At 43.7% G+C, this 12352-nt stretch overlaps 1 protein-coding gene across 1 annotated transcript in view; it reads left to right on the plus strand.

Annotated features, from left to right (window-relative positions):
* LOC311301611 (uncharacterized protein) overlaps positions 1–1783 on the plus strand; it is a 113214-nt gene extending 111431 nt beyond the window's left edge. Inside the window, exons 5-7 of the mRNA XM_084426863.1 lie at positions 1232–1291; positions 1437–1517; positions 1629–1783. Of these exons, the coding sequence (XP_084282989.1) occupies positions 1232–1291; positions 1437–1517; positions 1629–1684 (197 nt within the window). The 3' untranslated portion in view covers positions 1685–1783. The remainder of the gene's footprint in view (positions 1–1231; positions 1292–1436; positions 1518–1628) is intronic.
* The last annotated feature ends 10569 nt before the right edge of the window (positions 1784–12352 follow it).

Raw genomic sequence — 12352 nt, forward strand, 5'->3', positions numbered from 1 at the left:
AAATCAACTACATGGACCTACGAGAACAGATTCAGACATTCAGGGAGAGTTGAACTGATTACTGGAGGAATAAAGAATAAAGACTCAGAGAGACATGAGAGACTGAGTCTGGAGTCTGACTGCTCTCTGAACATCAAGAACGTCACAGGAGAAGATTATGGATCATACAGATGCAGACAATATGTGAATGGAGAACCAGGACCTGATGCTGATGTTTATCTGTATGTTCTTCATGGTAAGTTTATGATTATGTGGTCAATTTAAAAAGGGCAGATTCTCCCTTTAAACTCAGATGATGATTGAAGAGTCTGTGATTTGTGTCTTGTGTTCAGTTTCAGTGTCTTCATCATCTTCATCATCGTCATCATCATCATCCTCACAGACTGAGATCAGTCCAGGCCGCTCTGTGACTCTCTCCTGTCATTTGTATTCATATCCTAGACTCTCCTGTGATGCTTGGGTCCGTTATGGGGATTTGAGCTGTTGTGGGTGAATCAGGCTGGTGTTGATCTGAAGACAGACTCCAGATATCAGATATTATCATCATCAGATCAAGATCACTGTATCCTCACTCTGACTACAACACTCCTGAATGAAGATGACAACAGAGAGTGGAGATGTCAGCTTACTCACAGAGATCAACTCTTGACCTCAGTCAGATACACTGTCAAGTATTCAGGTGAGAAAACACTCTTTTCTGACAGATTTGTGAAAACTTCCACAGATTGGCTCTACTCTTTCTGATGGCTTCATATGTTTTGGCGTTGTAAAATATTAGTGGTCAAAGTCATAAACTGCATAACAATCCTTATAATCCCCAATATTGGCCTCCTACATGGGTCATACATGATATATTGCATAAATCAGACGAGTGTATTAAAGCCTAGTATGACCCATGTAGGAGGTCGGCTTTAGGAATTATAAGGCTTATGTCCTTCATTCAAGCTGAAGGTTTATTTGCAGAAGCTCAACTGTGTTTCACTCTCATATAAACCAGGAATAAATTATACAGTAATACAGTAATACAGTTATACAGTAATACAGTACAGTCTCTTCTCAACTACTGCCATTCTCCTCCTGACAGCTTGAGAGTGAAGTAAGAAGATAATAGATGACAGACTCGTGCACATATTCATCATTTCTGTGATGTGAAGCTCCAGTATTATGTGATGATGATGTTGTGTATATGTGGCATTATGTGTTGAACTGAACTAACAGACGTGATCCACAGATCCAGCTGATACAGCATCAGAAACTGGAGTCAGTGTGACTGCTGGATCATTATACGGAGGTACGACACGTTCATTTATACTGACAGCTTTATAACATTAAACTATCAGTCAGTCTGTAAATGCTTCATCAATAACTGTTGATAGTTGAATACCCTTGACTTCAGTCATGTACAGTTTCTCTTCTTCCTCTCATGTTTCCTGCAGTGATTGTGATTATTGTTGAGATGGCAGTGTTTGCTGCTCCTACTGTGATTCTTCTTCAGATCATCTGTGCAAGAAGAGCTGGTGAGTTTTGAGCCGCACACAATCTGATGATTCACACTCATCTGATCTGGAACAATCTGCAATCATGATAAAAACACATACGAGAGGTCAGTCAATGCTTTTATTTTGCAGGGAGGAAGGACTCGAAGCACCCAGAGGAAATAGAGATGCCGACAATATTAAAATAAAATACTGATGAGTTTAGAGCCAATCTGCAGCAATATTTACAATAGCAAAAACTTACAGAGGATTGTTCATTGTTTTATTTTCTTCTTCTCAGAAAACAAAGAAAAAACAGAGAAAAAAAACTTTTTTTTTACATATAAAAAGCCAGATTTATTTTCATTTATATGGATTTTATGGATATATTTGCCTACAGTGTTGAAAGTCATTCTCTTGCGCTTCATATGTAAACTGCTTTAAATATAATATTAATACAGTAATGGACAGACTCAGACTGTATAATCTCTCTCTGTTCTGTGTGATGGAGCTGATTTGAGGATTCTTGGATCTTGTCTGTTCATTCCTGTTTTTAGCATCTTTTTTTCATTTTGAATGATTGCTATAATTTTCTTAATAAACCTCTGCAGTTGTGTTTAATAAGTCTCCTTTCCTGAGATGTTTGTTAGGAATATGTTAATTCCCCTTCATGAGCTGGTAATGTATCTGTAAGTCCACTGAAGCGAGTTGTAGTTGAGAAGCCGCTTCAATAACCGAGAGCTAGATATTGGGTCTTAAACACCTCACGACACCCTCAGAATAGAGGAAGTTAATAACCACAGGAGGAGATGATGATGTTATGTTCCTAATGATATCTGTAACTATATTTATTACATGGCTTGGTTGAATTCTAATGTAAAGTGCGGTGTGTTATTTCTTGATAACTGACGCTGCTGAGTATAACACACACCGTTGCCATGATAAACAGAGCGTTGCTATGGACGCAGGATTATAACCGTAGAGATGGAACAGACTATTTTCTTTTAGTGGAAGCAATACAATCATTTTTAAATCAATAAACTCCTTTTTAAATCAATATTTTGTGTTAGATTATTGATTTATTTGGTGGGTAGCCATGTAATAAGCAGGATAATGTAGAGCGAGGCGGTTGTTATAGCGAATACCACCCCTTCAAGCTGATTCAAGGCTCTTCCGCTTCACCTGTCAGGGTTGTATTCACTATAACAACCGCCTCGCTCTACATTATCCCTTACTTAATGAAGAGGAAGACTGACAGAAACAGAAGATGTCTGATAAGTGTGATCTGTGTCTGCTGGGACTGATCATTCTCTCTTCACTTCTCTCTGTCAAGGTTCTGTCAGTCGTGTCCCCCGCCAACAAAAAACTGCTTATTAATCTCTGGTTATTATGATATATTCTCACCAAATATTGGGTTCAATCTTTTTGTCAGCTTGTTTTCTTTCAGTTAGCACAGGCTCTGTGTTTCTTCTTGGATCTGAGCTGATGCACCTCATTGTTTTTGAGCTGAATGACACTGTAAAACCTTGCTGTAAAAAAACGGCCAAATTCTGACAGTATCATACCATTTTCCATTAAAACACTAATATACCATAGAAAGTAATGTATTCTGGGTAATATTTGTTGTTTTAGAGAAAGTAGCCTACAGGAATATACTGTGAATTAACAGCGCTCAAAGTCGACACGCAGAGGCTCTATTCCAGATCACACCCTATACCCTCATTGTCACAGGTCGGGGTGGAGCGCCAGCGGGCCGCCCACCCCTGAACCACCGCACCGCCCCGAGGAGCGGACCGTGAACCACAAGAGAGAGGCATGACACCAATTTAAAATGAAACAATATTATTCTTTATTAAATAAAAGCAGTCTTTAAACGCTGGCTCAGCCTCCGCGTTCTCTAGCCTCAGCATTCTCTTCAGCAGCAGACAGGGAGAGACATGAACATAATCCACGGCTTACGTTTTCTTCAGCATTCTCTTCAGCAGCAGACAGGGAGAGACATGAACATAATCCACGGCTTACGTTTTCTTCAGCATTCTCTTCAGCAGCAGACAGGGAGAGACATGAACATAATTCACGGCTTACGTTTCCTTCAGCATTCTTGTTTCCTTCAGCATTCTCTTCAGCAGCAGACAGGAGAGACATGAACATAATTCATGGCTTACGTTTCCTTCAGCATTCTCTTCAGCAGCAGCTTCAGCAGCAGCTTCAGCACCTTCTTTGTTTTAACGCAATGTTCACTGGCCAGCACAGCTTCGTCACAGTTCCATCACCCGCGCGGTCTGCAACGTCCCACACTCGTGCACACAACGCAAGTCACACAATTCTTCACACGTGATACGATGAATCAGCACTGCAATCCACAAACCTCAATATGAATAAGGCAGTTGCTCGGGTCCAGATGGAAAGTTGACAGATGGCTCATTTGTATGCTGAAATAGAACAGTAATCTCCGGCGCTGCCCGTCCCACATCACACTTCTCTCTTCTCGCAGCTTCTCTCCGTTACCTCTGCCTGTCCCTCTGTCCTCGGTCACCCGTCATTGCTGCACTCCACTCCACCCACCGCACTCTGTCCTTCGTGTCCTACTTCTCCCCTGAACTTCGCTGAACTGCCCCCTTTTAGATTCTCAACTCTCTGCTTTTATATCCCCTCTGGTAAGGTGCATCCCAATCACCACCATAATCAGCTCCGATTTGATGCAGCTGCCGTTGATGCTATTTTACAAGCATACCAGGCTGACCTGCTGAAAGACATGGACAATTGTGAGGAAGTCAGTGCTGAGAATTGCGTCGCGCAACTGTAAGGACCATCCATTGGCCCAACGACGGAATCCAACGGCCTGGCGAAGGTTTAAAGCATGTATGTCTTTTCAGCGCTCCAGTGAAGTTCACTTAATTTATTGGAACTTAGTTTTAGTATTACTTTAGCTCTACGCTTAATCTGACTCCAATTTCAAATGATAATCAAATTTAGATCGTATTTCTGATTAGAAAATAATCATACGCATTGATTATGGATTAATTTAGATCTTTGATTATTCTGAGTAATCCCATACTTTCAGTTATTAAATCATTATGGACCTGAATGCCGCTTAGAGATCACGTCGGCCAAATCGTGTTTCTCACGGACACAAACCAGTTAATTCTGATTTCAGTCAGAGGATGTAGGGTTTGCTAATACCCCTAAAGTCGGTTGCCTACTGCTCACTCGAACTAGAGAGTGTAGTTTAATTTAGCCACTTCCATACAACTTGCTAAACCAGTGATAGACAGAAATCAAAAGGTCTTCAGATGACGTGCCTACTGCTCCATTCATACATGCGCCTTTAGTTTGACCTACCTTAACTAAGGTTTGCGGTAGCACCAGCCTCCTTAATATATTAAAATAATGATTTCAGAATACTTCAGAATAAATCAAGATGTAACATTTATTTGTCAGGTAAAAATGTATCATGCCAATTACAGAAGTAAATGATTAAAAGCCAATTCAGAAAATACATGACATCATTTACTCAAAGATGACTCTAAAAGTAAGCAATGTTCTCCTGACAAAGACACAGTAATGTGTCAGGGCTTTCCAACAGGAAAATACTGACATGCATTACTGTGTGGGGGTGATCCTGGTAAAAGATTCCCAAAGATTGCTCTGTCCCCTCACCTTAAATACCAGACCAGAACAACAGGGGTTAAACAAATGTTGTTTAGAGTTGTTTGGGCCAATCCATGTACCCGAGGAGGGTAGCACCTGGTTTCTTGGGATATCGTAAAGAGATATCAGCCAGAGAGATACAGGATTATCCTAAGTTCTCAATCTTTCTCATTAAACCAATGACTGCAATGAAATTAAGACCATTTTACCAATCGCACTGCGACACTTAAAATGATACCAAACATGAAAAGGAAAAACAACATATTCACAAGATACACCATATGTGTTATATAGACATTCTTAATGAACTTTCAGTGCCTTGAGGAGGGAGAGGGGGGATGAGTTGAAGTCAAACAAGGGGACAAGGAGATAAGTTTGGGCAGGACAAGGTTCTGTGCTCTGTCTTTGCTATCTGCTGTCCAGGGTGCATTTTATGGCTTTATTGCAGGGTGCGTTTTGTTTTAGCAGGAAAATCAGTTCTTACACAACAGATCTATCTCTGCGGGCCACCAAGGAGACGGCCAAATCTGTGGGTCGGTCTATGGCAGCCCTGGTGGCCACAGAACGTCATTTATGGTTCAATCTTTCAGATATAAAGGATAAAGATAGGTCTGTTCTTCTGGATGCGCCGCTTTCGCCTACAAGTCTGTTCGGCGACGCTATAAATTGTGTCGTCGATAGGTTTCAAGAAACGAAAAAACAGCCTGTGGCGCTCCAGAGGTTTCTTCCTCGCCGGTCCAATGTCTCCGAGACTGCTTCTCGTGTTGTTAAATCTGAGTAGTCTTGGCTGTCTACAAGCTCCTCACAGCAGCACAGAGTGCAACAGAAACAGAGTGTCGCCGCTCGGGCTCCTCCACAACCTGGGGAGTCTGGGTGGCGGTCGCAGTCCAAGCCAGTTAGAGGAAGACAGGATCTGAGGACCATCATCTCTAAGAAAGCTTGGACTAAGAAGAAGTCCTGACGCCGAGGCTGTCAGGCTTCTGAGGGTGGTCCCCCCCGGGGAGGGACGGTTTCGAGGAACCGTTTCTCCTCTGCGCCCTCTGGGGGGCGATTCTCAGAGGAGAGTTGCAGCGCTGCCACTTCGGTTGTTCCCTGCCGGTTTGCCGTTTCAGGGCACCGAAGTGTCAGCGTCCCCATACGATCCTCCGAGGAGGGTCAGTTCGGTTGTTCCCTGCCGGTTCGCTGTTTCAGGGCACCGAAATGACTGTTCAACAAAATCCAGAGGCCAGTCTCGAGAGACTGGTTCCCTTAGCGGAATTTCTGGTAGCGTGGAAACTTCTACCGAATATTTCGCAGTGGGTCCTGAATGTAATAGAAAAGGGTTACAGAATTCAGTTCGGTTCTCGTCCGCCCAGATTTCATGGGGTTCTTCCCACAGTGGTGAACTCCGAGCAGGCTCTGGTTATGGTTATGGTCTCCCATGGGTTATGGACGCTTCTAAAAAAAGGGGCTATAGAAAGGGTTTCTCCTCCCAGCAGAGAGTCAGGGTTTTACAGCTGTTATTTAATTGTTCCAAAAAAGGATGGGGGGTTGCGTCCTATTCTAGATCTGCGTCATTTAAACAGCAGAGTTCAGAAACTCAAGTTCAGAATGCTTACGCTCAAACAGATTGTGTCACAGATTCAGTCCGAGGACTGGTTTGTCACAATAGACTTGAAGGACGCGTGTCTATTGTGTCTATACTTCCATGTATCTATCCATCCTCATCACAGGAAGTTCCTGAGGTTTGCTTTCGGGGGCGAAGCATACCAGTATCGGGTTCTTCCCTTCGGCCTAGGTTTATCACCCCGCACCTTTACAAAATGTGTGGATGCAGCTCTGGCTCCTCTGTGACTCCAGGGCATTCGCATATTAAACTATCTAGACGATTGGTTGATTCTAGCTCAGTCAGAGCAGATGGCAGTTCGGCATCGAGATGTCGTTCTGTCTCTATTAAAGAGGTTGGGGTTGCGGCTCAACGCCAAGAAGAGTGTGCTCCTTCCAGCTCAGAGGACCACTTTTTTAGGTGTAATTTGGGATTCGACAACAATGCAAGCACGTCTGTCTCCTGCACGTATTTCTGCGATTCTCACAGCCGTAAAGGGGGTAAAACTAGGCCAGTCACTCACTGTGAAACAGTTTCAGAGACTGTTGGGGCTCATGGCAGCTGCGTCCAACGTAATCACTTTTGGCCTTCTGTACATGAGACCTCTGCAGTGGTGGCTCAGGACCAAGGGGTTTTCTCCGAGGGGAAATCCATTTCGCACGATCAAGGTCACACGGCGATGCCTTCGTGCCTTGGTCATGTGGTAGAAACCTTGGTTCCTCGCCCAGGGCCCAGTGCTGGGGGCTTCTTGTCGACGCGTAACGCTTTCGACAGATGCTTCCCTCACAGGATGGGGGGCGGTCATGAGTGGCCGCTCGGCGAAAGGTCTTTGGCAGGACCATCAATGTTCTTGGCACATAAATCGGCTAGAAATGATGGTGGTATTCCAAGCTCTCAAATACTTCCTGCCAGAGTAGAGAGGTCACCATGTGCTTGTCCGCACGGACAACACATCGGTGGTCTCTTATATCAACCATCAGGGGGTCTGAGGTCACGTCATTTATGGAGGCAGGCCCATCAGATCCTCCTATGGGCCCAGGGGAAATTGCTGTCACTGAGGGCAGTATATATTCCGGGGCATCAGAATCTGGGAGCGGATATCCTGTCGAGGCAGGGGCTGAGGCCTGGAGAGTGGAGACTTCACCCCGAGGTGGTGGAGCTCCTTTGGGAGAAATTTGGTCAAGCTCAAGTCGATCTGTTTGCATCATCAGAGACGTAACATTGTCCCATGTGGTTCTCCCTAACGCACCGTGCTCCTCTCGGACTGGATGCGATGGTGCAGGTGTGGCCGAGGTTACGCCTGTATGCATTTCCCCCGATATCAATGCTTCCGGGTGTTCTGGAGAGGGTTCGCAGGGAAGGGGTCCGTCTGTTACTGGTAGCCCCTCACTGGCCATCTCGAGTGTGGTTCTCGGACTTAGTGTCTCTTCTGGACGGCTCTCCCCTGGAGATTCCTGTCAGGAGGGACCTGCTGTCCCAAGCAGCGGGCACAATATTTCACCCCAATCCGGAGTTGTGGAAACTGTGGGCCTGGCTTCTGAGGGGGCCCGGCTTATAGAATCCGGTCTCTCGACTGAGGTCGTTGAGACCATTCTCCATTCCAGAGCACCTTCCACGAGAAAACTTTATGCACTGAAATGGAAATTATTCTCTACCTGGTGTGGTGTACGTCACCTAGATCCTGTTAACTGCCCTGTTGGTTCAGTTCTTGATTTTTTGCAAGACCGTTTCTCTGCTGGATTATCACCTTCTACCTTGAAAGTATATGTGGCGGCTATATCGGCCTACCACACCCCTCTGGGGGGCACTTCTCTTGGGAGAGATCCTCTAATTATTCGTTTTCTCCGTGGTACATTGAGGTTGAGACCTGCATTGCACTCTAGAGCACCGGCTTGGGATTTGGCCATTGTACTTGAGGGTCTGGCCTTGGCTCCCTTCGAGCCCATCGAAGAGGTTTCAGAAAAGTTCCTCACTCTAAAAACTTTATTTCTTCTCGCTATTTCTTCTATTAAGAGAATTGGAGATTTGCAAGCATTGTCGGTTGCTCCTTCATGTTTGGAGTTTGCACCTGGTATGGTGAAGGCATTTCTTCACCCTAGACCGGGTTACATCCCTAAGGTCCCTACTAATGTTGCGGGGCCAATAGTGCTGCAGGCCTTTTATCCTCCACCATTTAATACCCCAGATCAGGAAAATCTTAATCTGTTATGCCCTGTGCGGGATTTGGATGCTTACGTCCACAGAGCTGCCCTGTGGCGTAAATCAGAACAATTGTTTGTCTGCTTTGGGTCAACCAGGAAAGGTTGCCCTGCATCTAAACAGGTGATGAGCAAGTGGGCAGTTGAGGCTATCTCACTGGCTTATGAAGCGGCCGGACAGCCTTCACCTTTGGCTGTCCGGGCTCATTCCACGAGGAGTATGGCTGCCTCTAAGGCTTTAATTTCAGGAGTTTCTATTCAAGATGTTTGTAATGTGGCGGGCTGGTCCTCACCACATACATTCGTCAGATTTTATGATCTAGACCTCTCCACTCCTGGGGTCAGGTTGCTTGCTTCTTAGTGTGCGCAAGGACTTCACACAGAACGGGCATTTGGCATTATGGCGTAGTGGGTATGGGGTTCCCACCGCGTCTCAAACGCAGCTCGAGTTCCCTTGAAAGGGAACGTCTCAGGTTACGTATGTAACCCTGGTTCCCTGATAGGGAACGAGACGCTGCGTTCGCCTGCCATACTTCCTGCATGCCCTGACCGACTTGCTTCAGACTTTTTCAGAAGCTAACGCGATCTGTGTCAGCGGGGCTGCCTTATAGTTTCCTGGTCGATGACGTCACCCGCCTATGACGTCTCGTCTTTCCATTGGACTGATTATACACGTGCTTCACGACGCAATCACGCAGGGCGTTCCCACCGCGTCTCAAACGCAGCGTCTCGTTCCCTATCAGGGATCCAGGGTTACATACGTAACCTGAGACGTTTTCTTTTTTTTCTCCCGTACATGGTACTTTTACTCGAATTGACCTCTTTCTCGTTGACAACAAGCTGCTTTCTTCTGTTAACAATTTTTTTTACAGTCCTATAGTTATTTCAGATCACGCTACTATCATAGTTGATATCTCATTTCCTGGTGTGTCCTTTTACGCGATCCCCATGGCGTTTTAACTAATTTCTTCTTACTGACCCGGATTTCATAAAAAACATTGATGGTCGCATTGATCTTTTCATTTCCATTAATGTTAATTCAGACGTGTCAGCGTCAACAATTTGGGAGGCATGCAAAGCTTATTTACGTAGAGAGATCATTTCTTTCTCTGCCTTTCGGAAAAAAAAAAACACTGTTGAAAGGCGTATCTCTATCTCTAGGGAATTGGCTGACCTGCAGTCCAGATGCGAGGATGCACCTGAACCTGAACTTATAAAAGAATTGCTTACTAAAAAGTCTGAATTTGATATATTGGCTTCCGACGGTGCAATAGAAGCATTAAGTCTCGTCATAGCTATTATGAATCTGGTGATAAGCCAGGCAAAATATTGGCTCACCAAATCCGACAATCTGTCTCGGCTCAACATATCTTAAAAATTAATACTGTCAATGGCACAACTATTAACCCTCAAACTATTAATGACCAATTCAGGAATTTTTATGCCTTGTTATACACTTCTGAGTGTTCATCTGATGAGGCTCAGTTAGATAGTTTCCTCGGGCCCCTAAACATTCCTTCCATTGACCCAGAGGCATCTTCTAGGATGGATGAACTTTTTACGGAAGACGAAATTAAAGATGCGTTACATTCCATGCAGAATGGGAAATCTCCGGGGCCTGATGGTTTTCCTATTGAATTTTTTTAAGCATTTACAGATAAACTTTCCCCACTACTGCTAAATATGTTTAACAAATCTTTACAATACGGCATACTTCCTCCTACTTTAAGACAGGCCACAATTTCACTTTTATTGAAGAAAGGCAAGGATCCCCCTTCTCTGTAGTAACTATCGCCCTATTTCTTTATTATGTGTGGATGTTAAAATATTAGCTAAAATGCTGGCAAGGCGTCTTGAGGCTGTTTTGCCTTCAATCATTTCTACAGACCAAACAGGGTTTGTCAAGGGAAGGCACTCTTTTCACAATGTCAGGCGTCTATTTGACATATTGTACTCTCCCTCAACTTCTACCACCCCTGAGTTGGTTATTTCGATGGATGCAGAGAAGGCATTTGATCGTGTGGAGTGGCCTTATTTGTTCCATACATTAAAAAAGTTTGGATTTGGCTGTAAATTCATCTCTTGGATTAAACTTCTTTATGCTTCTCCTTTGGCTCGTGTCCGCACAAATAATTCAATTCAATTCAATTCAAATTTATTTGTATAGCGCTTTTCACAATACATATTGTTTCAAAGCAGCTTTACAGAAAGTGCATTTCAGAAATGTACATAGAGAAATACAGTTAGTTAATCATGTATTGATTTAGGGCATAAACATCGCCCGCGTCGAGTCGTCTCTTCATAGGCGCCGAGTCGTCTCTGCACGGGTGTTGGAGAATCTGTAGTTTCCATGAGAGGCTGGATACAAACTGGAGCTGACGATCTGTATTTACCTCGGGACTAGCGTCCCGAGATAACAACAGAAAAGCATATGGGAAATAATTAGCGTAGCTGCTGTTCGCAATATTAATGCATTCAATCTGATTCAACTGTAGTATAAAATGTAAGTATTATGTGAATGCCTGGCTGAAGAGATGCGTCTTTAATCTAGTTTTAAACTGGGACAGCGAGTCTGAGCCTCGAACAATATCAGGAAGGCCATTCCACAGTTTAGGAGCTAAATGTGAAAAAGCTCTCCCTCCTTTAGTGGACTTAGATATCCTAGGAATGACCAGAAGCCTCGAATTTAGTGATCTTAAAGAGCGCGATGGATTGTAGGGCGATAGAAGTTCCGTTAAATACACGGGAGCTAAACCATTTAGGGCTTTATAGGTCAGTAGCAATACTTTGTAATTGATACGGAACTTTATAGGTAACCAATGTAGAGACGACAGAATTGGTGTTATATGATCGTATTTTCTTGATCTAGTAAGAACTCTAGCGGCGGCATTTTGGACTAACTGTAGCTTGTTTATTGAGGATGCAGGACAACCAGCTAATAAAGCATTACAGTAATCTAGTCTCGAGGTCATGAATGCATGAACTAACTTTTCTGCATCAGAAACAGATAGCATGTTACGTAGCTTAGCAATGTTTCTAAGGTGGAAAAAGGCTGTTCTTGTAACATATGAAATATGATTTTCAAAAGACAAGTTGCGGTCTAATATAACACCCAGGTCTTTTACTGTAGAGGATAAAGTAACAGGACACCCTTCTAAATTAAAGTTGTATTGTAAGAGGTTTTGTGGGCAGTTTTTTGGACTAATAAGTAATACCTCCGTTTTATCTGAATTTAATAGCAGAAAATTACATGTCATCCAGTATTTTATATCTTTAACACACTCTGTTAATTTAGATAATTTAGCGTTTTCATCTGGTCGTGATGAAATAAATATTTGAGTGTCATCAGCATAACAGTGGAAATTAATTCCATGTTTTCTTATAATATTACCAAGTGGCAGCATATATATTGAGAATAGCAGAGGGCCTAACACAGATCCTTG

The sequence above is a fragment of the Rutilus rutilus genome, assembly GCF_951802725.1.
Source record: "Rutilus rutilus genome assembly, chromosome: 1".
Classification (NCBI taxonomy): Eukaryota; Metazoa; Chordata; class Actinopteri; order Cypriniformes; family Leuciscidae; genus Rutilus; species Rutilus rutilus.